Source organism: Protobothrops mucrosquamatus, unplaced genomic scaffold (genome assembly GCF_001527695.2).
Source record: "Protobothrops mucrosquamatus isolate PMUCROS unplaced genomic scaffold, P.Mucros_1.0 scaffold34, whole genome shotgun sequence".
NCBI lineage: Eukaryota > Metazoa > Chordata > Lepidosauria > Squamata > Viperidae > Protobothrops > Protobothrops mucrosquamatus.
The window spans coordinates 501,745-522,445 of NW_015386418.1; the positions used below are offsets into that span (position 1 = coordinate 501,745).

General features: G+C 33.9%; 1 protein-coding gene across 1 annotated transcript in view; it reads right to left on the reverse strand.

Annotated features, from left to right (window-relative positions):
* Positions 1-20,701, reverse strand: part of LOC107283359 (dystrophin) — a 336,632-nt gene that overhangs the window by 85,778 nt on the left and 230,153 nt on the right. The window contains exons 19-21 of the mRNA XM_029283193.1: positions 18,142-18,229; positions 12,325-12,569; positions 6,233-6,413 (exon numbers count right to left, since the gene is read on the reverse strand). Of these exons, the coding sequence (XP_029139026.1) occupies positions 6,233-6,413; positions 12,325-12,569; positions 18,142-18,229 (514 nt within the window). The remainder of the gene's footprint in view (positions 1-6,232; positions 6,414-12,324; positions 12,570-18,141; positions 18,230-20,701) is intronic.

Sequence of the window (20,701 nt, forward strand, 5' to 3'; positions counted from 1 at the left end):
AATGGTTGTAAGAGTGAAAAATGGTCATGTTACTTTTTTCAGCACCGTTGTAACTTTGAATGGTCACTAAATGAACTGCTGTAAGTCGAGGACTATCTGTAGGCAGTTTGATTTTGAGAACTTTCTAACAGGCCTTTGACTAAGTGCCCAATCAATATTCTCAATAACATTTTTGGTAGTCTGGGTAATTAAACTCATATGCTTGGAATCCAGGAAGACTCCAGTGTAGTTGGTACCTGATTTAGCATCCAATTGATTCTTTGAATTAATATTTACATTAGGATCTTTAATTCTTTTATGCAGAACAGACATAAGTCATCTTTAAAGAAAGATATAAAATTCAATTGACATCACTGGGCCTACTCAATTCATAAAGAATCTCAGAAGGGATTTAATCCAGTCCAATCCCTTGCTCACTAAAGGATCCACAGGGGTTCACAAGTTCACCTCTGATGGATAACCATCTACAAATTGTGGCAAAGACATGCTGGTTTATGTTCATTATAGTATGCCTATTAAAATGCTCATATTCTTTGATGTTTGAGAAAGCAAACAATGATTGCCAATTTATTAGGGAATGAACATGTCTTTTATCTCTTTCTGACTGAGAAAGTCTGGAAAGTTTCTATTCTAGCTAACAACGTGATACCATTTCTATAAACACTTTTGATATGTATATATAATAGTTTTTACAATGCATTTTAGGATGTGGAAATACTTGCTTTCTATTTTTTACATGATACAAATTTACCAGAAAAAAAAATTGCTCAGCTTTGTTCTATTGCTATAGATATGTCAACTATTCTTTTAGCTTTTTATTTGTATCGCCAAAGAATTAATTTGTGGTTCATTTAAAATAAGCTTGTATTTACATTGTTGTTTCTGATTGTAATAATATTTTTGGCAAATGAAATAGTAAAATATTCTGGAATATGTTAATTACATACCAACAAATGGGAGACACAATGAAGAAATTCAAATGCATTTTGAGTCAAAATTATTATGAATTATCATGTTCCCAAATTGGGTTTTAATATTTATAAAGTTTAGAAAAAATTAAGTATTCCACAAATCCCATTATTTAGAAATGTTGGGTTTTTTTACAGCTATTATTGGATGTGCCAATATCTTTTTATGGTTCATGTTATTATAAAGAAAGGAAATATTCTTCTGTTTGGGTTACAAACATCTGTTAAATGCTTATATTAGAACATTAGCATAGCAGAAAATACAACTAGCATTTTACTGAATTGTCCCCATTAGAATGGCATTACAGATGTCTTAAGTAAGTTAGATTTAAAAATTCAGAAGCATTTAAATTAAATGGAATTTTGCCATGAACAGCAATGGGATATGTTTTGTAGCTAGCCAAAGGTGATGCTGATAGAAACTGAAAACAAAACTGTGAAATCTAGGGTTTTTTTTAAATAAAAGCCATTAATATTAATTATAAAAGAAATATCACCAAATAATCCAGAAACACAATTTATTAAATTTCACATACATTCTTAAGAAAAGTTCATTTTTGCAGAATGTTCTAGTTTTCCTAGTTTTCCTAGTAAGATTAGCAGTATTCAATAATTGACATACTTTAAAAGTTAATATGAATCAGTTAGCTCTACAGCTATGCGTTCCAAGTATCTTGGGTCATTGTTGTAAGGAATCTTCCAAGTGCATTGTGTGTGTGTGTGCATGCATCTGTCTATCCATCTGTGTATATGTATGTGTGCATATAAAGACCACAATTAATAGTGGCTGGATAGTACAGTGGTTAGAACCTTGTACTTTTTGATATGAGAGATTGGCCTTTGACATGGGAGACTGGGGTTTGAATCAGTTGTACCATGTCAGTAGCGGTCTTGGGAAAAGGCTCCCTAATGCTTCACCTGCATAACGTAGTTATGAGGATGATACAAACAAAGAGAATCATGCCACTTTGGACATTACCTGGATTAACAAGTTATGTGTCAGATGTTAGGGAACCAGGTCAATCTGACTAGAGGTTGGCTGCTGGAAGCAATCATGCATGGATGAGATAAGAAAATGTGCAATTAATGGAATACTAGTACAAGAACTAATCAAAAGCCTGGAGACTAAAACATATGAAGAATTGCTGCAGGACCTGGGTTTGGCTAGTCTAAAGAAAAGAAGAAATAGGAGAGACATGATAGCACTATTCCAGTATTTGAGGGGTTGCCACAAAGAACAGGGGGTAACGTTATTCACCAAAGCATTGGTTATCAAAGAGAGAAACAACCTGGAATTAAGGAGACAGTGAGGAAAATTCACCAGTGGAACAGCTTGCCTCCAGAAATCGTGGGCGCGCCATCACTGGAAATTTTTAAGAAAAGACTAGACAATCACTTGTCTGACATGGTATAGGTTCTCCTGCTTGAGCAGGGGGCTGGACTATAAGGCCTCCAAGGTCCCTTCCAGCTCTATTCTATTCTATTCTATTGAGAGGAGGGACTTCCGGTTTGCGTCATAGCATTGCAGCCAAGGGAAATAGAGCTCTGCTCTCCCACGGCTGATTTCGCCCTGCCAGGGGGCCCTAAAGGAGTCTAAAGTTGCCCCAGAGAGGCGATGAAGAAGGAGGGGACTCTCGTTGATCACAGAGAGATGGCAGTCAATCCATTTGATCTGAGGAAAGCCCTTCAAACTGGCAGGGGAAAGACTGGCTGCATTCCTGTGGCCAGTCTGAAGCCACTGACAACCGAAGAAAGAAAGCACTAATTAGCAGATCGTAAACAGTGTGTTGGAACTGGGTGAGAATATCGATCCTTTCTTTACTATTTTGCAACTGGATTTCCTGGAAAAGACAAATTCCCAAGAAGAAAAATAAAACCCCAAACATGAGAAGAAAAGCAATTGCTGCCCTACCCTTCCAGAGAATGGAAGTGGCATTTTAATTCTTTATGGGGGACAGAAGTATATAACACCAAAATGGAAGTAATACAAAGTCATAGCCTTGACAAACTTGAAAACTGAGAAAACTGTTAAGATTTTCTCTTTGAAAGAATATTGGGGTGAAGTACACGAAATTAACTTTTCATTTTAAGCGTTGCAAAATGGATATTTAATGACATCTAGTGGTGGAACAGAGTATAGCGCCATAGTTGTTATGCCTGGAGTGAACTTGGCAGAATGCCCAGACTTAGATAACTATTGAGTCTCTTTGATGTTTGATGACTCTTAATTCAACAGAGAGCAATGGAGAAAAGTACTTTGGGCTATTTTCTACAGGGTGGGAGCTATAATTGTTTTGAAACCTGCTGACCTTCTTGGATTACAAATATTGACAGAAGTCTGAATTTTAATTTTAAGAACTATTTGGAGTGAAAGGAAAATTTGATCTTTGGCTACTTTTGTCTGGGAGAGACTTGTGGTCTGTTTTTAAGGATGGATGAACATTTTGGGTTACAAACATCGGTTGACTGATAATTTTTGAACTCCTGAATAGAAGAACTGTTACAAAATATTACCTTTAGTGGTGGACCTATATTTTGGGACCTATTGGATTATAAAAGCTATACATAAACACTATAAGAATTTTATGAGACACTGCTGTATTGCTCTATTGATTTTAAGATTGGTTGTGCCAGTTAAGGCCAATACTTGGGAAATACAGTAGTATATCTGGAAGGGAGAAACAAAATGGGTGTTTCATACCTAGCTAAAAGTGGGAAAAAATCATCCCCAATATCTTCCTCTGAAACCCCCAGCTTGTTATATCAGGGAACTGTAGGAGTGATGCTCCAACAAGAAAAAGCCAATATTTTGCAGAAGGAAATGTGGTCTATGCTGCAATCAATTCAAGAGGCAATTATTTCACATAAAGAAGACTCAAGAAGAGTCTATGATGAGACTAAAAATAGGTTCGACAATATAAATGAGCAAATCTTTAACTTAAACCTACAACTAGTAAACTCTCAGAAAATGACTATAAAGAATGAGCAAGCAAGTTAGAAAACAGAAGACAAATCAAAGGAAAATAAAATAAAAATCTGGAAGACTTAACCATAATATTGGAAATGGAAAAGATATCCTATTTCTTAAACCTCAAAATATACCTGAGGACAAGGAAGATCATATTGAATGGACTATAGGTGAAATGTTAGAAATTAGAAAACACAAAATGAAAAGAAAAGCTGAAGGAGGAGAAGGAAAGTGGGAGTTGTTTAATGAATATAAATGGGTTGAACTCCCCCTCAAAAATACTTTACCCAAATTGTCTTTCCTATTTCAAATAATACCCATAAAAACAGAGGAAAAATCCTTTGGTGACCTAAATACATTGACTTGGAAAGTTATTTGGAAAAGGAAGAAAGCCAGAGTTAGACTGAAGAAAATAGAAGATCTGACTTACCAGATGGGACATCATATGAATAAACTTGTGTTCGAATATGGCTAAAAGAACAGATAACCTTTCGATATAAAAATATTTTTATAATTAGAAAGATATGATTTATAATTAGGATAGCTCATTTCTTTATGATAGGAAATATGAAAATACTAGGATGGTTTGTATAAGTGGAGCTTTTGGTCACCCAAATGTAACTAACATTGAGAAAATTATAATTGATAAAGATGCTTTGAATACTAAAGGGAAATTAAAGCTAAATAAGAGCTGGAAAAACAGGATATTGACTTAACAAGGGGACTTTAATTGCAAATACAACTAAGACATGAGTGGGTTAGAAGAGATGTTACAAACTGATACTATTTTTATTATGTATAATGCTAGAAAATTATGATGAGGATGTGCGTACTTAACTTTGCATGTATTAATAGTAGTAAGATTTGTATTTGCTCCGTGTTGGAAAGATGAAAACACCATTGGAAGAAGAGAGGATGTAGAAAACACCAGCCTATATAGTATTGGACAGATCTATGTTGAGGAAGTTAATATGTATGACTGAGTAACAAATGGACACAGACAATACGTTGTTTACATATGACTTGTAATAGAAAATTAATATATATTTTTAAAAAAAGAACTAATGAGACATGAAGTAAGAAATGTATGAGGAAACTATGGATGGGAGAAGACCTAAATGTATGTTACTGACAAAATCTAGTTACCCAATACTTCAACATAATGAAAAAGGAGCTCCAGAAGAGTGCAAGATATATCATCCAGAGGGGTACACGCAAACACATAACTATACTTTTTTTTAAAAAAAAACCCAGTTTAATAAACAGCACAAATAATAATTGAAATATATTAATTTAAAATCAAATCACTGAAATGTAAATTATTTTCTTAAAAAAGTAAATGCAAACTAAAACAACCAATTTAATTCAATTTAAAAAGTATAATCAAAATCCCACAGTGCCACAGTAGTCAGAATTAATACAAATTTACTAATATTTTGATAAATCTCTGTAAAACAATTTTACGCAAGAAGCATACAGAATCATATTCAATCTTATCTCTCTACTAATTAAGAGACATTTTAGAAGTACTGCTGACAGATTTTATTGAGTCAAAGCAAAGATAATCATCAACTCCTGTTGCAATATGATATTTAAAACCCCAGCTATAGTTATTTAGTCAAGTTGAAAAACAATTTTTTTAATTATATAGAAATTCAAGTTTATTTTTATCCAACATACAACTCTTTACATGACACCGATGTTGGCAGCCAGATATATATATATATTATTTTTAAGAATGCCTATGAGGATTATATAGGATCTAGAAAGAATTATTAAAAGAATTCTTCAACTGTTGCTTGTAGTAAGCATGTGGCATATTAAAATATGAAAAATGTGTATTGAGTACAAGTATTACAGCCTCTGATAATTCTGTGCAAATTTAAGATATAAAGCAAAAAACTTCACCAGCAATTGCACTTATACCTTTAGGTAACTCTAATTACTGGCATTTTGAGGTAAAGTAAGTTTTATACTGGTTTATTCTTTATAATAAACATTCACTCTGACATAATGCAACCCTAGTTATATTTAACATTAAATTTGATCGCCATTTTTCCATAGGCAATGTACAATCAGCATTTTGAATCAAAGTCCAAATCAATTCTGAATAAACAAAATTTACATTTTGTTTTGCATATATACTGCACTTGTACAGAAGAAGGATAGAAAAAGAGTAAAAATTATGATTAGCTTCAGACCATTGATTTTTTGTTTTATAGCTAAATATATATGACCTTCCAAACTGGTTTTGGTTCTAAGCTATTTGTTGGAAATAATTAGTATCAGCACTTACTTGTTTGCAGCTGCTTTTCTCTAGCTTTCAAATCATCATACACATGAGTGAAATGATTAGTAAAGGCAACAAGATCTGCTTCCAAAAACACTGGACACTGCTGGTTCTCTTTTAGTGCTTTGCCTTGTGCCTTCAGTTTTTCTATCTGAGGTTGAATGCTTGACAAGCGGACCACTTCATCCTGCCAAAAAGTGATATTGGTGAAATAAATTGTCTTTATGAACTGCTATTTATGCTGACATTTCAATTATAAATTTGTATGATTTTTATTTAATAGCAATGTTCTACTCAATATTTGTTTTATAGAGGTACATTACTTATATTAACTTCTAATACTCATCAGCTGCAAAACTGGATATATGCTTGTATATTGGGCTTCGAAATCCATACAGTTCTTTCATTATACATCAGATAATTGAAGTGTTTCTTTATAATTGGAATGTTGTTCTTAAATGAATTTTCTTAGGATTCATGAATGATAGGTAATAGACTGGACACATACCCAAGGTAAAGTTATGTACTAATTATTTTTAACAGAATAACAAGAGTTGGAAGGGACCTTGGAGGTCTTCCAGTCCAATCACCTGCTCAGTCAGGAAACCCTATACCATTTTAGACAAATGATTGTCAAATCTCTTAAAAACTTCCAGTGCTGGAGCACCCACAACTTCTGGAGGCAAGTCGTTGCACTAATTAATTGTTCTAACTGTCAGGAAATTTCTCCTTAATAATTGGTCTGAGTTGTCTGCTGCTGCTAGTTTTGTTGGATCTTTCATTATCAGGAAGGTTTTACCAGATTTAACCAATCTTCAATTTCACCTCCTTGCTGTATTTTGCTAAACTGCTTGACAATGAATAAGAGCAGACCAGACAGATATTTCAACCATGAAGCTCATCTTCACCTGATGCTGACCAATTCTTGATTTTTTTTGCTCTTTTCTCCACAATTTCTGCTGTTATTGCAAGTTCTTTAATTTCAACACTTTTTATTGTTAACTACCTCCTTTATTCAAGCTGCATTTTTGTTGTATTTTTTGTGTTGTCCCATAGTTGTGCCCAGAACTGCATTGTTTTTTCTTTGTCAAATCTTGACTTGTGCACTGCATTCTCTCCAGTGATGGATTGGTACAAATGTTTTTGTTTTGACTGAGATTGAAGATTCTGCCAATAGTTTGCAATTTGGGCTTTGCATCTGCTAATCTTCTGTTATTTGTTGCTTTATTGTTTCCAGTACTTCCTTAATCATCTTGTATCTAGGTGATATTTCTTGATTAGGTATTCTTGGTCTTCTTATTCTTCAGCTTCTTTTCTTTCACCTGTTCTAACTTGCTTGTATCTGATCTGAGAAGGTGGATTTATTTTCCAGTCTGATCTTCTATTTTGTAGTGCGCTGTTTGTTTTTTCTTGTTTGTTGATTTTGTATTCACAGTATTCAGTTATAATTGCAGCTGTGCTGTACATTAGTTGGTTTGTTTCTTGCATGAGCTAGTGCTTATATTTGATATTACAACTTTGGCTGTTTCTTTGGAACCAGCTTCAATGCAAGAAACATTCTTCTGTTGTTTTTGTGCTGTCCTAGATGTTTCAATATTTCTTCTTTAGATAGAGGGCTTTTATCTTTCTGAGGAGAGAGCAGAGGAGAGGGTGCCTGGTTTGGGAATGAAAATGATTTAATAGTTATGCTAGCTTCCTTTAATACTGATTTCCCCTGGTTTGGCTGTGCAATATGAGTTACTTTGGCAAGGCTTCAATTTCTTTGCCCTGGTTGGACCTTTGCAGTTCTTCCAAGTCTTGCTTTTATGAATGCTTTATTCCATACTATAAATCGACATTGATCTACTAGCCTTTTTTCTGCTATTTTTGATTCTGGATGTTGTTCTTTCCAGAAATGCTACATTCTGGTCTGTTATCCTCTTCTTGTTGGACTTGGTTGGTAATAAAAGTTCATAATTTCTTTGTTTTCACTCTTGGTATATTTGCAATGGGTAAACAACTTTTCTTTTGATAGTCTTAAGTCCTATAGCCAGTGGTCCCCAACCTTTCTGGCTTTGTGGACTGGCAACAGCAGTGAGGGGGAAGAGGGGATAGTTTTGTGCATGCATGCACTGCTTGCACAAATGCAATCTTGCTTGCTCATGTGCTTACTCGCCGCTTGCGCAGCCCAGTTCCCAATGGGCCACAACCTGGGGGTTGAGGACCCCTGCTGTAGCCCATTTATCATAGTTGTCAAGGAACTCTAATACCTACTGTGGTCCTTTTTGACTTGGGCAATGATCAGTCCAGTATGAGTTTCTGTAAATTATGTCTTACTATATTATTTATGGGAAAAACACTCTTCATCTGGCTCCTCTAATGGGACTGGCCCAGACTTGAATCTCTGACACGGTTCTTATGTTCCTCAAAGTACACACCCCACAACCATGCCAAAGTTCTGTTTCTGTAAATTGTAGTCTAGCTTCCAACTTGTTCAGTTCTGTCTATCAATTGAAGACAATTACAGATCTGTTATTTGCAATTATTTAATTCTTTATTCTATTTGAATTATTAATTTATCATATATGTTGTTGATATCAGTCTTTTGGCAGTCCAGTTTTGCTTCTAGATCTTGTAGTGCTTCTTGAATTAATTTAGAAGATGATCTTCTATTTTATGAAAATTCCTTTAAATTAATTCTTAACTTTAATTACTGAAATTCTTTAAAATGAAGCAGAAAAGTCCTTCTTCCAGTTTCGATTCTTCTCCTCCATGTTTTCTTCTGCTCATTTTTAAAGCAAAAAAGTAATTTTATGACTAAAATTTCTATTCATATTGAACCAAAATAAATTATAGCATTGATTAATAAATAAACAAACAATATTTAAATGATATAAAGTATGAGTAACCAAATAATGAGAGAAAAGGATATAAAGCAAGTTCTAATCATACTAAGCTGGTAAAAAAAAATAACTGGTTCACATTTTTTTTAAAAATGTGACTTTTGACTTTCAAGTAAACATTCCTAATGTTGAAGCTCCCTCTGGTGGGTTAAAGAAAAAATAATAAGGGAATTAAGGAAACAGGTCAAATTGTTCAAATGATTCAAAGAATATATTTTTTGTTAAAACAAGCAAAATATATTTAGAAGCAAATGTCTCCATTTGAATTCTCAGCTGTACAGTTGCATTAAAAATGAGTTTTATATCAAAGAAATCTTTTTTAGAAAAAGCAAAATTATAAACATAAAAAAACCCCTTTCCTTTGTTCAAATTAACTGTCATTTTCAATAATTACTCTTGTCAGTAAAATATGCACTTCAAAGTTTTTATTGATACAAAAGGATGAAAACTTCAAACAATAAAAATGAAATATATAAAAGTCAGCACAAAAAAATTAGTTACATAAGCAATGCTCCCAAAACTGGAAAGAGAGTCATAAATCCTAGTCTGGAAAGTTTCAGCTGGAGATTCAGAAAGAAGCAATTAATAAATTCAGAAGTTATGATAAGAAAGAAAATGAAATTAAATTAAAACCTGAAAGTGTGGGTGACTCTGACCAGTTTTACATTCCCGTGGTAAATAGAACAATCCTGAAGATTCTGTGGGTTCATCCCTCAGGAGAATTCCCCCAAGAAAAATGCTCTTCTGACAGATTCTTGGGAATCAATAGCCTAGAATGCCTCTTTCTTCACTCAGAAAGGAGGAGAAGACAGCAGGGGTCTCTACCGTGAAAATCCACAGGGCCCCTAGTGAGTGGCCATCTTCAAATCTATTACATCATTAATATTTCGATGTGCAAAACCAAAAGATTAATTCAGCAATAAAAAGCTTTAAAAAGAGCTTCTTAATAACGGAAATAATAATTCAATCAAATTTGCTTGGCATCTGTAAATATATTAATAATGTTTCCCTAAGACATTATCCGCCTCTACAAACTTTTGGGAAGGTAAGGGCATAAATATTTAATATTGATATTTAAAATCTCTCTCTCTCAAGGTAACATATAAATTTAGACTCTTAAATAGTATTTCATGTTTGTTTTAGTTTATTGATGGTTATTGCTTCCTAACAAAAATCGATAACAATTATGTGCTATGCTGATGGCACTATTCTTGATTTGCAAGCCCTCATGCTAAAAGTCAAAGTGCACAGTGAAAAAAAACACGGGACTAAAATTAAATATAAAGACGACCAAACTAATGACAACAGGCAGAACAACCAGCCTGAGTATTAACATTGAAGATATCAAAGTGTCTTTGTCTTTTACGATTAACTATCAACAGTAAAGAAGCCAGTAGTCAAGAGGTAACGCTGCAGACTAGCACTTGGTAGGATAGCTACTGTATGAAATATTTGAAAAACACATTCTATGCATACAAAGACCAGCATTGTGCAAGCCATGGAATTCTCTGTGACATTCTATGGAAACAAAAGTTGAAGTTTAAAGAATTGGGATAAGAAAAGTACTGATGACTTTGAACTTTGATGTTAAACAAGACACCTAAGAATATTGAGGACAATAAAACAAACTGATGGATCATCGAACAATTCAATAGAGATTTCAAGGTAAAGGCTCAAATTGTCCTTCTTTAGATACATTATACGGAGATCCAGCTCTTTGGCAAAAGCTCTAATGCTGGGAAAGGTAGAAGTTAAGTGACGATGAGGATGACCAATAGCAAGGTGAATTGATTGATTATAATGACCGCAGCATTGGGAAGCTTTAAAAAACAGATCAGAGAGTGATTGTCATGTAGAAAATCTATCCATCTAGGAGTTGAAAATGACTTAGGAAACCAAACTAGTACTGCTTTTTTTAAAAAAAAGTTTTAATTTTTAAAAATATTTTTACAAAAGTTTCTTAAATTTTATTTTTGCAATAAAAGATGAAAATAACCTTTATTATCATAACCACTATCATCAAAACATTACAGCTACTGTATATGAATATGATGAATGATCTCGGGAGCTATGTGAGGCTAGTCATCACTGTACTTTACAAGAAAAACCAAATGTACAGGTATAGTATAGGGGGTACCTTGCTCAATAGTAGTAACTGTGAGAGGGATCTCGGAGTCCTAGTGGACAATCACTTTAATATGAGCCAGCAGTGTGCTGCAGCTGCCAAAAAAGCCAACACAGTGCTATGCTGCATTAACAGAGGGATAGAATCAAGATCACGTGAAGTATTAATACCACTTTACAATGCCTTGGTAAGGCCACACTTGGAATACTGCATCCAGTTTTGGTCACCACAATGTAAAAAAGATGTTGAGACTCTAGAAAGAGTACAGAGAAGAGCAATAAAGATGATTAGGGGACTGGAGGCTAAAACATATAAGGAACGGTTGCTGGAATTGGGTATGTCTAGTTTAATGAAGAGAAGGACGAGGGGGGACATGATAGCAGTGTTCCAATATCTTAGGGGCTGCCACAAAGAAGAGGGAGTCTAGCTATTCTCCAAAGCACCTGAAGGCAGTACAAGAAGCAACAGATGGAAACTAATCAAGGAGAGAAGCAATCTAGAACTAAGGAGAAGCTTCGTGACNTTATTATTATTATTATTATTATTATTATTATTATTATTATTATTATTATTATTATTATTATTGTTGTTGTTGTTGTTGTTGTTGTTGTTGTTGTTGTTGTTTACTTACTATTAAATATTATTTAAGTCCTTTTGCTACTACTCTCCAGTGAGTAGAAATTGAGATATATTAAAACATTCTACTGTTTTAATGACAATTTAAACACCATAAGAAAATTCATAATCACAACTTTCCTTTTAGCCTTTCATTTGATTTTGCATGTACAACAGAAATATTTCCATGTGTTCCATCCAGGCTACTATAGCCTAATTCCCACCCAATACTTTCAAATGTGCTTCAGTTACTCATGTGTAAGATGTACAGCTCCTGGCAATGATCAAAACGTTCTTCAAACATTTGTATCTTGGCAGTTTCGTATGTGAACAAGCTCATATATCTTTTTCTCCCTTTTATAAGATTATCAAGACAAGTGAATGTCATAGATGCTTTCATGAAGAACAGGGACCCAAAATAATGAAACAATATGTGTGCAACAGAATACCACAAAGATTAGGACAGAATTTCTAACCTTACACCTATCTAACTGTGCTTTCACTACATCATGATCTGCTGCTGCTGGTAAGAGCTGTGCTTTCATCCAATTTTCAACAGTAATTACTGTCTGCTCCAATTGCTGCAGCTGAGAGTGGAAGGCAATGATGTTGTTTTGGTACTCCAGCCATGCCAGTCTTTCACTCAGTAACTGACAGAACTCAATCCACCGGTTGTTCAACTGCTCTGAAGCCTGTTTGATGTTGTCGGCATTAAGCCCATCTGAAAAAAAAGGAAGGAAAGAGTTGAGCACATTTATTTTTAGTTTATTGTGGACACAGAAAAGTAAAGAAAGACATTTAATAACTCTGTATCTGAATTAGAAGATTCATAAAAAAGAACAAAATTTATCATTACAAAAATGAACTTGATACACACATACACACCAAGCCCGGAGATCAAACCAATAGCCCAGCTACTAACCCAAACTACTAGTATTCAAACACATCACACACACACACACACACACGTATACACACACACGTATACACACACACACAAACTGTGTGTGTGTATGTATGTTAGTACATAAAACAAGCATTCACATATTTAGGAGGAAAATGGAAAATAAGGCCATAAATTATCACATATTACCTTTTTGAAGGTACTTCAGCTTAATTTAAAGTTTAACATACCATATAAATTAAAATATGATTGATACATTCATACTTACAAACCATTAATCAAATGACTCAGAGACAGAACATCAAATAGGAAACAGATTCAACAAAAAGCTCATGCATCCAAATAAAAACCATTCCAGATCATGGGATCCCAACAAGGAACAATAAATGGTTTGTAACAGAATAAATGCTGACATATCAGAAGCCCTCTGGTGATATCTATAAGAGCTGGCTAGGTATTAAGGGTCTGAAGGACAATTTCAAAATCTTTTGGTTTAAAAAGGTGTGTTATATTTAATGTGAATTCATACATTCTACACCTGTGTATCTCTAAATACAGCCATTAAACAGTGAACAGTCATAAAAGAATATTCCAAAACATTAGTGTCCTATAAAAGATTTGAGGAAGTTCACCCACTTTTTCATTAGCAAAAGGCATTTGGTCCAACAAATAGTGTAACACTATAATTTCATAATTAGCACAAATTTTATTATATAATGAGCTTAATTTTATTTTACATTTTAACAAATGAGTCCTTTATGAATTCCAGATTTGGGAAAGGACCTACCTCCACTGTTAACCATGTAGATAACTGCTACATCAGTAGTAGGAATGGTGACTAATAAAACTAATTCTGAGGTAATATATTATAATTTTGAGGTTAATGGCTCATAAATTGTTTTCTACTTTATATTCAAAACAATCTCTTATACTGGCAGTATATAAATACATGTTATTCCACAGGACTGAGAGATCAGTATCCAAAGTGCCTTATTCATGTTATTGCTACATCCTGTGCATAACAAATAGTTGTTAACTGTTCGCTAGCTTATTTGTGAATCATATTATTACTATACATTCAGTATAGAACAATGTGATTAAAGTTGACTTATGCTGTTTTTACTGACAACATAGAATGAATAGTGATACCTCATGTGTATATGGCAAATTAATTTAGTATTTAGTATGGTGCTTCTCAACATAATCAATTCAAAGACCTTTATTTGAAAAACAACAACTTGCCCTAAATGAGCTACACTGATTTCAGTAAGCAGATAATTTGGCAATATGCCCTAGACATAATTGCAAATGTGACTAGCCTAATGTTCTTCCTTACTAGGAAGTGTTTGGAGGAAGATTCCCAGAATTTCTACTGTGCAGACTTGCAAATCAGACAAACTTGCCAGAAACTGTTATTGAATCATTCAGTGGAAGAAATTTCATCATTTATTTATACTGCATTGTATTGGTTTGGATTTGTTGGAGTTAGGTATGTCTAGCCTATCAAAGAGAAAGATTGGGGGCACATGATAACTGTCTTCCAGTACTTGAGAGATTGTTATTGAGAAGAGGATTTGACTTATTCTCCAAAGCACGATAGGGCAGGACAAGAAATATTATTTATAATTTTTATTTACAAAATTTATGGCTGGCCATCTTACTATAGAGTAACTCTGACCTGCTTACAGTTACATCTTAGTTATTAATCAATCACCTCCATTGTGCTGATCCCCCACTGGGGCCCCAAGCAGATTGGCACAGCCACTTTTTAGGCACTTACAAAAAGACAGGAGGATTTGCATCATGGTGAAACAGATGCAGGAAGGCAGGGCTCTGCCTTCTGCACCCGATTTTGCCCTGCCGGGGGTCCTAAAAGCACCTAAAGTCCCCCCGAAGAGGCGATGAAGAAGGAGGGGTGCCTCATCAATCATGGAGAGACAGCGGTCTTTCTGTTTGATCCAAGGAAAGTCCTCCAAACCGGCAGGGGAAAGAGAGGCTACATTCTTGTGGCCAGCCATTAGCCACTGACAACCGAAGAAGAAAAAAAGCACCAATTAGCAGATCATAAACAGTATGTTTGGAACTGGGTGAGAATATTGATCCTTTCTTTATTATTCTACAACTGAATTTCCTGGGAAAGGCTCCCAAGAAGCTAATAACCTCTGAACGTGAGAAAGAAGGGGACTATAGCCCCACCCTTCCAGAGGAATGGAAGTGGCATTTTAATTTCTTTTATGGGGGACAGAAATATATAATACTGAAATGGAAGTAACAAAAAGTTACAGTTTTGATAAATTTAAGAACTGAGATAACTGTTAAGATTTTCTCTTTGGAAAAAAAACCATTGAGGTGAAATATGAGAAATCAACCCTTTGTCTTAAGACTGGAAAATGGATTTTGAATGACATCTAGTGGTGGATTTGAGCACTACAACTAGTTTCCTGGCTGCTTGGTGACTCCTAGCTTAATGGAGAACAGCTGGCAATAAAGGAAAATATTTTGGCATACTTATCACCCTGACCTTCTTGGACTATAAACACCTATTGAGCTTGGACTTTTAATCTCAAGAACTATTGAGAGAGAAAGAAAAAAATTGACTTTTGACTACATCTGGCTGGGAGGGACCTTTAAACTGTTTTCAAAGTGGTTGAACATTTTGAACACTTTGAACATTGTGGATTACAACCTTGCCTGACCAACAATTCTTGGATGCCTGAGACAAAGGATCACTACAAAAAGATTATTTGGAGGGGGAAAATAAAATGGATGTTTTACACTCAGCTAAAAATGGTAAGAAAATTTACATTGCACCTCCATTTGAAGCCCCACCCAAGCTAACCAAGGATCTCCAGGAATGATGCCTCAAGAAAAAATAAATACCTTTCAGAAGGAAATACACTCTGTGCTACAACTAATCCACCAAACAATTGTTGCACACAAAGAGGACACAAAAAGAAACCATAATGAGACTAAAAACAATTTAGCTAATATAAATGAGTAAATCTTCAAATTAAATCTACAATTAGAAAATTTCCAGACAATTACAAAGTATGAACAAAAAAATCAGAAATCAGAAGATGAAGCAGAGGAAATTAAAAGAGCGGATGACCCTTAGATATAATTAGATTTTCATAATGAAAGATATGATTTAGAATTAAAAAAATTCTTTTTTTGATATAGGAAATATGAAGTAAGAGGATGGCTGGTATGAATAAAATTCTTAGCTATATAAATGTAATTAATATTGAGAAAATCATAATTGACAAAGATATATCAAATATTGATGGGAAATCAATCTTTAACCAGAGTATGAAAAACAGGATATTGATTTATGAATTGATATTATTATTTGTATAACATTAGTAAAATATGATGAGGATGTTTATATTTAACTTTGTATGCATCAACAGTACCAAGAATTGTAATTGTATAATGAGGGAAAAACAGAAAAAAATATGGGAAAGAAAGGAGGATCAGGGAAAAAATACTGGATTGTGCAGCACTGAACAGATTTATATTGAAGAATTTAATGTTAAATATGTGAATGCAGACAACACATTGTTTACCAAGCACTAAAGATTGAAATTGTTAAAAATCAATAAAACATTAAAAAAAACCCTAACAAAAATATAGGAGGATTGTGGCCAACCTCACAACAGAGGGCAAGATGTTTCAGAGGGCAGGAGCAACAGCAGAGAAGACCCTCCTCCTGGACCCCACCATCTGGAATACTCAGGCTGATGGGACCCATAGCATGCCTCCTCTGCCAGCACGAGTGGCACAGGCCAGTCCCAGTGGGGTGAGACAGTCCCTCAAGTAACTTGGATCCATGCCATGAAAGGCTTTAAAGGTGATCAACAACATCTTGAATTGCACCCAGAAGCAGATTGGTAACCAGTGCAGCTCTTGGAGCAGTGGTGTTACAGGGGCCATCCTTGGGGGGCCCAAAATTACCCATGCTGCCACATTCTGCACCAGCTATAGCTTCCGAATGCTCTTCAAGGAGTTGTGAGTTCAGGAGAACCCCCAAGTTGCAGATTGGGTCTTTCCGGGGCAGTGCCATCCCATCCAGATCTCAGTCTCAGATCACAGAGCCCACATACTGGGTTAAGAACAAGAGGTTAAGGAGATACCCAACACTTTCTGACAGTGAGAACAATTAATCAATGGAATAGCTTGTCTCCAGAAGTTGTGGGTGCTTAAGATATTAAAAAACAGATTGGATAACCATTTGACCAGGGTAGTATAAGGTCTCTTGCCTTGAGCAAGGGGTTGGACTAGAAGACCTCCAAGGTCCCTTCCAGTCCTATGATTAAATTATCATTAGATTAGATTACCATTTATTTTTCTTCTCTTATAATAATAGCAATGAATTATGTGTTTGTATTGTGTTAAACTGTCAGGTGCAAAAGACCAGGACTGCCTGTGAAGGTCCAATTAAATTGATTTAGTGCTAAAAAGGCTATGCTCAGGAATCTTTTCAACTAACTGTTAGCACATGCTTGGTGCTAGCTAGATGACGGTCAATGGAATTCAAGGGGGGTTGGATTTAGTCCCCTTGTGGCTACCTAGAGATTCTAGGCTTATAGCTCTTTTAACTCCACTAGATTAATATTTATTTTTGTGTGAAAGAAACTAAATGCTCTAGAAAGATTTTTAAAAAGAATGCAAATAAATGGCCTAGAAAAGATAAAACAAACAAATCATACTAAAATATCTGATCAAAAGCTGGCACGAGTCTTTAAATGCTAGGGGACCACATTCCAGTATTTTCAATATCAGTAGAAAAATGCACAAAATTGGGAGAGCACAGGTGTAAATACTAAACATGCTTAAAAATGACAGCAGATGAGTAGGGAAAAAAAGAGAGGCAAATAACGTTTTGTAAAAAAAAACCTAAAAATAATAAAAATGAATATACAATACACTATAAGCCATGAAGACAGAACTACAAATTATATAAAACCATCATGTGCTCAGATGAACACACTTTCAAAATAAGAAAAAAATGAAGCAAAGTGAAGAATAAATATTCTAAGTTTATTTAAATAATTTCCAAAATTTTATCTATTTTAAAAAATGAAATTCTAATTCATTTTAGTCCAATACTAAGATGCAACACAGTGAGTATCTGAGGAAGAACAGCATCTTGTTAATCTTGTTAAAGGTGGACTGTATTGGAAATATTTTGAACCACACTTTAATTGTGGTGGTAAATTCCTAATGTTTTTGTTAATTAAAATTTAACCTATAGAATAAAATTATAAAAAGTAACACTAAGCCGTTTTAATCTTCATAAGGTGATTCACTGATAGAATTCCTATGATATAATCCTATGTTTTTATAAAACCACTAAGAAAGTTATATAAATCCACTGCCATGTAATTACCATTCACCATCTGTTCTACGAGGGCCTCAGATGATCTATTGGCATCTTGAAGTTTCCTGTACTTGTCAGGTTTTTCTCTTTCTATGATCTGTAACATGATGAAAAAGTTGAACAATTCACATGAAACACTTTTCAAAATTTGGACAACAGAAGCCTTGATTAGATAAATTATTTTTAAAAGCGATAGTGTTGTCTTCTATCCTTTATAAATCTGAAAAATATTGCTATATTTAAATATTCATGATATTTCAGTCCATACAAACTAAGATTATTCCTCATTTATCTAAATTTCCACCTTTTTGCCTGGTTAATCAGTTTCTGCATATTAGTCAGATATGAAATATTTAATGACTCCTTTAAATGTCCCTTTTATTAATCTGTTTTGAAGCAGTAATTATACTTAACTTAAGCAACAGTAATAAACTATTACTAAAACCATTGCTTCCTCCATATAGTAATAGCTTATAACTTTTATTATTAAATGCAACATGTTGCTGCTTTGCATTTGTTGCATCTAATTCATACTACATCTACCTGCACTTTAACCCCATGAGTACTGCATGAATATTTTATAAATAACTGATGGGAGGATAGGCATTGCATAGCTATGGAAATCCTCTGAAACAAGGTCCTCAGTACATGCAAGTGCATATCAGTATCCCTCTCTCCAAATTATTAAAAACTCAGCATTCAGAAATTGCCCTGTTCTGCTTCCAGTTACAAGGGCACGGATTGTCCTTAAACATGCAGAAAGATCTGGAAGCCACTGAAAAACAATTGCACAAATTTGGAAAGGATCATTTGGAAAATTTGAAAAGGATTGCACAATTTTGTGTAATTTGCACAAATTTGGAAACTGTTATAATAATTCCCTTTTTCAAAAAAAGAAAAAAAAATGCAGAGCCCTCGGGTACAACTTACAATTGATGGATGAATGAAAAATAAATTATATAGAAAATGTATTTTTTTTTAAAGGTTGGACTTTTCTAACATAAGATAGTTCAAAAGTGTGTACATGGAAATGTACACTTTTCATAATTTCACACTATAATTAACGGTAAACATATTACTGCACAGAATTTTAAAATTCTATTTAAAAGTAAACTGGATAAAGATAGTATACTATAAAATATGTAGGCAAAAAAACCTGTTCAATTCCTGCGACAAGCATCTAGCGACATATAAGGTTTTGGTTCAGCAAATTTCTTGTATGTTCTCTTCCTGCAATGAAGTCTTCAGACTAGGTATTGGTCCTTAATCCCCATCATTCACCTGTATTTGCATTTGCATAATTGCAAAAATAGCAATTGGCCCAACAAACAACTGCTGTAGGTTCTGGACTTTACAGAAACCTTTACTCAAGTTCAAACAAATGCAAATAAATAATTCTTTTAGAGTTCTCACAGGATGTGCAGAAATCAGGAAGACTGCTGGCACTGCATGTATGACCATGTCCTTTATAAAAGCCTTCTACATGTTTAGGACTTCTTTTGGGGTTTTGTAAAGCAGAAAGGCAAAATATGAAAGAATAGAATCAATATAGATTTGGGGGGGAAATTCTGAAGTGGCGTTATAGTTGTATTATGGATAAAGAATTATTCTCAGTTGAATTTCCTTTCTTGATATAATTTAATGTAACATGTTATATTTCTTGATATGTGTATATTCAAATAAACATAGATACATACACACTGTTTAGCAATCATATGACTAAAAATATTGATCTAAACTTCTAACTTGCAGCATATTTTTTTACTGACTGTTCTCAAAGAATATGAATTAAAACATAGTTGTAGGTACGTAAGTAAAAATTGTGTAATACTGAATTGTAGATTTATGTGCAACATGGCCAGATGGTATTAGAAATCAACCACTTGAACTTTTTAGGGCTGTTCATAACAAAATATAACTGCAGTGTCAAAGACAATTATATAGCTTTGCCAAGGAATATTCTCCAAGTTCCAAATTAGAGGTGAAATCCCAGAAAAATAGAAAAAGGTTTTCTGAGTATCTTCCAAGAAATGTCATACATATGTAGGACTGTTTCTGAAATAAGCTAAAGTTAATTTCTCCATTACTAACTTAATACAGTTTTCAAAACAAAATTCCTACAATTTTGCAGAGGAAAAAAATGTATGCCAAAGGGAAAAATGTTTAAAAATGGGACAATTAAAAGGAATACAGAAAGATGAGCATTTCAAAAAAGGCATATTAATATGACTCATTAATCATATCTCGGCATTTTATATTTTATAAAGGTCTTCTGCCTGTAAACATTTTTTTATTCAAATGTCACACTGACAAGTTATAATCTCTCTCAAAGCAAGGCATATAAATATATGACATTATTGACTTTTGTGAATCCAAGCTTTATATTTTATAGCAGTCACTGAATACACCTAGTTGCATTATTTATATTTTAGGACAGGATGATAGCAAATTAAAGAATAAGAACATTTAAGCATACGTTATCAATATATTTCAAATTGAAACTAACCTACAGCCATTTATCAAATATGGAAATATACTGTAAATCTTATAAAACAGTAAAACAGAAGCT